General features: G+C 44.2%; 1 protein-coding gene across 1 annotated transcript in view; it reads right to left on the bottom strand.

Annotated features, from left to right (window-relative positions):
- Window positions 1-3,525, bottom strand: part of RAB11FIP2 (RAB11 family interacting protein 2 (class I)) — a 49,796-nt gene extending 46,271 nt beyond the window's left edge. Inside the window, 1 exon segment of the mRNA XM_006903739.1 lies at window positions 3,459-3,525. Coding sequence (XP_006903801.1) covers window positions 3,459-3,525 — 67 coding nt within the window.
- Between the last annotated feature and the right edge of the window lie 3,019 nt (window positions 3,526-6,544).

The raw sequence follows: 6,544 nt of genomic DNA, 5'->3' as shown, positions 1-6,544 counted from the left end.
GGCGGGCGCGGGGCCTGGCAGGCCGGCGGCGGCTCCTAGCACCGGGCGGCCCGCGGCGCCACTTCCGGGTTGCCCTGCTCCATGTTGATGTCGCGAACGCGGAGGGGCGGGGCCGGGAGGGGCGCGAGGTCAGGGGTCAGCACCTCCCTGGTTGCCATGGCGACCGAGGGTGAGCTGTGCTAGTTGCTCTGTGTTTGGGGCCGGCTATCCCAGCACACTTGATGCCGCAGGTTCGGATACAGAGCCTGCCTCCTGAGCCTAACGTGATGCCTGGTGCTGAGGACCAGGTGCTGGGTGCTGGGTTGTTGGTGCTGGGTGCTGGGTGCTGAGGACCAGGTGCCCGGTACTGAGGACCAGGTGCTGGGTGCTGAGGACCAGGTGCTGGGCGCTGAGTGATGGATCTGAGTACCAGATAGTGGGTACTGGATACTGAATACTCAGTACTCGGTGCTGGATCCCAGCTACTAAGTGCTGAGTACGGGTTATCGTGTTCAGGTTACCAGATACCAGGTTCCAGCTAATGGGTGCCGAATGCTGGGAACCGGATGATGCGTGAATGGGGGCTAACTACTGGATGTTGGGTTCTAGGTGCTGGGTACCGAGTGCCGATTGATGAGTACTGGGTGCTAAATACCAGGTAATGGGTACTAAGTGCTCAGTACCGGGTGCTGGGTACTAGGTACAAAGTGTTGAGTACAGGGTGCTGGATGGTGGGTTCATGCATATGCATGTGAGTTCATGCATACATGCATATCTGGTGCTGAGTGCTGAGAACTGGATACTGAGTACTGGATGACGTGAATTGGGTGCTGGGTGCTAAATGCCAGGTACTGACTGTCAAGTGCTAGGTATCGGGCGCTGATTCCTGAGTGTAAGACCGATCTTGAGAGGAGGCAGTCAAGGCCCCGGCACTTGCTCCAAACTAAGGAGTGTCTCAATCTCAATTTTTTACAAGATTCCTCTTGCTGTACTCTGCATGGCAGGTGCTTGGCACACAGCAGGCGGCCCAAGGGTGGTGGTGGAAGAGCTGGTCTCTTTCCTGAGGGAAAACACTTTTCCCCACACACACCTCTTCCCAGTGCCCTCTTTATGAAAGGAGAAAAGCCTGTTCAGAGACTGGAGATGATATCCTTACACCAATAAAGGGAGTGAGGAAACAGGTAAAACATTACAGAACAAACTAACGGAGTATCAAAATGGTGAGAGGCATTGGACTGGGCTTCTGCCCCCACCAGTTAAGGCGACCTTAAATATTTTTTCTCTTTGGGATTCTCAGTTTCTTAATGGACAAAAAAAAATCGAAGTCTATCACCTTTTAAGAGTGAGTCTCAACTTTATAACCCAGCCTCAAAGACTGTACCCCAAACCCACCAAAATTACACCCAGCCCTCAGTATCTGTGGATTCCTAACTCGTGAATTTGGCCAACCATGGATGAAAATTATATAGAAGGATGTGTGTAGGTAATACCTTAATTTTAGGTTATTTTGTAAAAAAGACTTGAACATCCAGAGATTTGGGGATCCATTGTGATCCTGAAGTCAATCCCCTAGAATATCCAGAGATTACTGTACTCCAATAATATCCAGAAAGGCAAAGAAAGCCACCAGTGCTGGCAGAATGGAGGGGGGTGCTTTTCAAAGAAGAAAATGGAAATGTGCTGATCACGAGCTACACACACACACACACAGAAGCTAATCTAGTTCTAGGACTGGCGAGGCTGGTGATAAATTTATAATCTTGCCCCATGTCCTGACTCTGCCAGAAACTCCACTCCCTTGTCGATAAACCATAGATTAAAATTCCTACTATAGGGTTAAAGGTGTTACAAGATAAAGAACATTGCCTAGCACCATATGTTTCCATTCCTCTTGCTTGGATCCACCATTACCACCTCTGGAAGCTACAATCAAGAAATCCCAAGTTGTATTCTACTGAGCTGCTGTCAGGGAGGGACCTCTTTAAAGTGCTAAAGAGCAAAGATGTCAATTGAAAGACAAAGGTGTACTCGACTCAAGCCATGATATATTCACTTGTGAAAGTTGCACAGTGAATAGAGAAAACCAGAGAATTGATGTCTTTAAATTGTAGCCTTGGAGAAGAGTATTGAATGATACTATGAACTGCCAAAAGAACAAGTAAATCTGTCCTGAAAGTAGTGAAGCCAGGGACTCTCCAGAGGCAAGGATAGTGAGACTTTATCTCCCATACTTTGGGCATGTCCCAAAGGGATCAGTCCAGAGGGACCAGTCCTTGGGAAAGTAGAGAGCCAGCAGAAGAGAGGGAACCCCTCAAAGAGCTGGATTAATGCTGTGATCGCAACGATGGGTTCAGGACAGCAGAGACCCAGTTATACATAGGGTTGCTGTGAGCTGGACTCGAAGGCACTCAACAACAACGGAACACCCTTATTGTGTTTACTTCTATTTGTGTCTGAGGTAGTGTCAAGGAAATTCTAAGCTTAGAACTATGGGATCTTCACAGGCAACCTTACATGCACATTCCAAACCCAAACCAGAGGCATTCAGTCTTCTCCAATTCATAGCACTACCTTCATCTAGTGCAGCTTTCACAGGTAGTTGTCTGTCTCTGTTGGTTCTAGAGGATTCTCGCTCCCGTCACCATCTACCATGTGTGGGCACCTGCCTTCCTTTGTGACTCCCCCCCCCCCCCCCCGTCTCCTGTATCTAGGGGCTTCCCAGCTTAGGGACCTGGGTCCAAAGGACGTACTTTGCTCCTGATAAATCTTTCTTGGTGGTTTCCTCTCTGTTCTTTTTCTCTCTTGTAAGAGGTCACACCCCAGGGAAACTCAAATCAGGGCTATGATGGAATCAAAGGTGTTGAATCCCACCCTAAGTCCTCCTCCAACTACTTGGCTTATCCAATCACAGAGGATCATTATAGAACTTTTCACATTGCATACATGTATTGGGGGCTACGGTTCAATTCACATCAGCCACTCTATAGGACAGGGCAGAGCTGTTCTGTAGAGTTTCCAAGGCTGTAAATATTTTTTAATCTTTTAATTGAGATTGTAATGGAAGGCTGTAAATCTTTACAGAAGCAAATCCTTCTCCTGCAGAGCTACTGATGGGTTCTAACTATGACTTTTTGGTTATCAGCCAAAAGTCTTAATCACACCATCACCAGAGCTCCCAGGCATGTACTCAATTCATTGAAAGAATACATTTTCTCCTTTGTACAGCAATTTTGTAAGTAAAGTAACAAGATAGACATGGCTTTTCTTGATCATAAAGTGTAAGATGCTCATTGCTTTCAGACAGGGTTTTGAACTTCTTCATTCAAGAAGGACTTTATATACTTGATGTTTCACAGCACTCTTATGTTTATTCCACTTGAAACTCCTTAAGGGACGTTAAATGCTAAATACTTTTGGAGAAGGTAGATATGAGCATTTAATGTACTGTGTCAAAAGAACAATGGTAAAAGTAGAGAGGCTTACACCAAAAAGCAGTTCTCACTCAGGACAACCCTCCACCAAGTTCCCAAGGGTATAATTCTTCATTGGAGGAGACTACCTGGCTTTTTTCACAGTGGCTGGTCCATTCAAACCGCTGACTTTGGAGGCTAACAGTCCAGTATATTATGCACTATGTCATCAGGAAATTAAAAGGTGCATTGCCATGGGAAAGTCTGCTGTTAGGGACCTCTCCAAAGTATTGAAGAGCAATGGTGTCTCTTTGGAGACTAAGGTGCACCTGATACAAGCCATGGTCTTTGCTATCATTTGTTATGCATCAGAAAGTTGGACAATGACTACGGAGAATTGATGCCTTTGAGCTGTGGTGCTGGAGAAGATTATTGAGGGTACCATGGACTGCTAGGAAAACAAACAGATTCATCCTGGAAAGGGTTAAACTGGGCTGCTCCTTGGAGGCAAGGATTCTGAGGCTCCGTCTGACATACTTTGGACATGTTGTAAGGAGAGACAGGTCCTTGGAGAGGGACATCATGCTTGGTAGGGTGAAGGGACAGCACAGAAGGGGAAGGCCCCCTATGAGATGGATTGATTGAATGGTTGGGGTAATCGGGATGGGTGTGTCGGAGACTGTGCGATTGTCACAAGACAGAGCAGAGTTTAGGGTTGTTGTACATAGGGTCGCTATGAATCGCAAGTGACTCGACGGTACATAACAACGGCAACAACAACAATGTCATTAGGGCTTCTTTGAAAAGTCTTAAAGGGGGTTAATCTTATGCAGTCATTTAATCTTCTTGAGTGAAAATACTCTCCTGACTCTGAAGGATAACATTACAAACCTCAAAAATACCACACACATTTTAGTGCATTCTTTCAGGAGTCCATTAATGCTTACTAGTAGGGAGCTCTGGTGGCCTAGTGATAAGGAGCTGTGCTGCCAACTCAAGGGCACACGGTTCAAATCCACCAGCTGCTCCACAGGAGAAAAATGGACAATCAAATCTCATGACATTTACTGCTTTAAAAACCGGCTGAATTGTCAGCTATGGGTCAGTTCTGACTCGACGGTTCACAGCACGTGTCTATAGTTGTTATTGCTGTTAGGTGTCGTCAAGTTGACTCTGACTCATAGTGACAAGATGAATGGGACGTCACCCTGCCTCGTGCCATCCGTGTCTGCAGACATCCCTCTGTTGATGGTACATTTCAGTGTTTTGTGACATTTACCTCTAGAGCTGGTGTGAGTTCTGTATAACTTAGGCAGTCTTAGAAGTAACATGGGAGCTTCAGGGAGCCTGACTACAGATACATATTAAACTATCCTGAGCCAGACACCACGTAGGAACCCTGGTGGTGCTTTGGATGAAAACATTCGAACCAGAAGGTTGGTGATTTCCAAAGGTTGGTGGTTCGACCTCCCTAGCCATTCCACAGACGACAAGGCAGTAAGCTTCCGTAAAGATTTACAGCCTCGGAAACCCCACGGGGCAGTTGTACACTGTCCTACAAGGTTCTTATGCATGGAAAGTAAAGTGTGGGCTTGGAATTTGAATTTTTAAATTACCATGTTGGATGAAAAGAGCTGGACTTTTGAGTCATCCTGGTGAAAATTTACTACTCAACATTAAAAAAAAGATGTTGGATTTTCCATCTCTGGGAGATAGTATATGAAAAGGCCATGTGTGGAGAACAGAACACGATCCGAGTGCTGCGGATACAGCATCTGGATCCCAGAGTGGGCAGCTGTCAACTTGAAAGAAAAATAGTCATAAGGATTTTTAAGGAGTGCACTGGAGCAGCCAATGGTGGAATTTCTTCAGCAAGGTCTCCAGGGAGAAATAATTTGACACCTGAAACTTACAAAAACAAAACAAACATCCTGAAACCAGCCCTAATTAAGTTTAGAAGTTTTACAAACTGCATTTTTAAGTCTTCACGTCTCTATTAAAGGTTATAATCAAACAATAAGCAATTAATTAAAATAGTGAATGTGTGTTTCTAAAGAGCTTAAAATGTTTGGTAAGCTTTATTAATGATTATAAACTTGTTTACAAGTATCATTTCACTCATCTCTGAAATATAGCCATCTCTAGGGTGGAAATTGGCAGTCGTAGCTCGCAGCAACGCAATAACACACTCCAACACAATTCAGAGAATCCTCTGAAGGCAAAAGCTGAACTGCTAGGATTACTAACCTCTCTTCCTGCTGCACCCATGTGTCTTTTGAGTTCTCCAGCACCTAGCTGGAGCCAAAATTGTTTCGTTTTACTATCTGGCACGATCCAAAGTTGTGACTTCATGTTTGCAAGTCAGAATAGGAAAACGTCCTATTTTTTGCTTCTTGGGGAACAAACAAGCAAAATGGGCTAAGTAGAGCCTGGAATTACTTTGTAAAAGTGAAACGGTTTCCTGCAAGAGCTTTGTTTTGTTTTCTCATTGCTTTGTTATGATTGCTTATATTAAGACAATGAAAAGAAACGTCACTTGGGTCAAATCTATGGTTTGGCTCTGAATAAAAAAGAATGTCAATTACATAAGGCTCCAAAATCAAAGTGGTTCTGCCCAAATGCTTATTGTCTTGAAATTTGAGATGTTCTTTTCAATAATTTTAATATCTACATGGAAAGTAATTTATTAAAGGGATGGATTGGAAGTATGAACAACATACCAGAATTGAAGAGATTAATTATTATTATCATTATTATTATTATTATCCTACAACTAATGAAATAGCCAGGACATTTGGTGCAATTCCAAAGTTAAGGGTGTGTGAAAAAATTGTATTTATTTATATATATGTATATAGGTGTGTGTGTGTGTGTGTGTGTGTGTATATACGTTGTTGTTGTTGTTAAGTGCCGTCGAGTCGCAGGCAACTCATAGCAACCCTATGAAGGAGAGTCCTCGACACTTGGGTGCCTTTCATCCTCTCTCCGGGTTCATAGGGTTTTCGGAGGCAAGCTATTATAGAAGTGGATGCCACTCCTCCTTCCAAGTGTGTGTGTGTGTATATATATATATATATGTGTGTGTGTGTATGTATAAGTGTATATATATGTATGTATACGTGTGTATATATATGTATGCATAAGTGTGTGTGTAT

Source organism: Elephantulus edwardii, unplaced genomic scaffold (assembly GCF_000299155.1).
Source record: "Elephantulus edwardii isolate Elephantulus edwardi_28Jun2011 unplaced genomic scaffold, EleEdw1.0 scaffold00006, whole genome shotgun sequence".
Classification (NCBI taxonomy): domain Eukaryota; kingdom Metazoa; phylum Chordata; class Mammalia; order Macroscelidea; family Macroscelididae; genus Elephantulus; species Elephantulus edwardii.
This window is presented reverse-complemented; position numbering and strand designations above follow the sequence as displayed.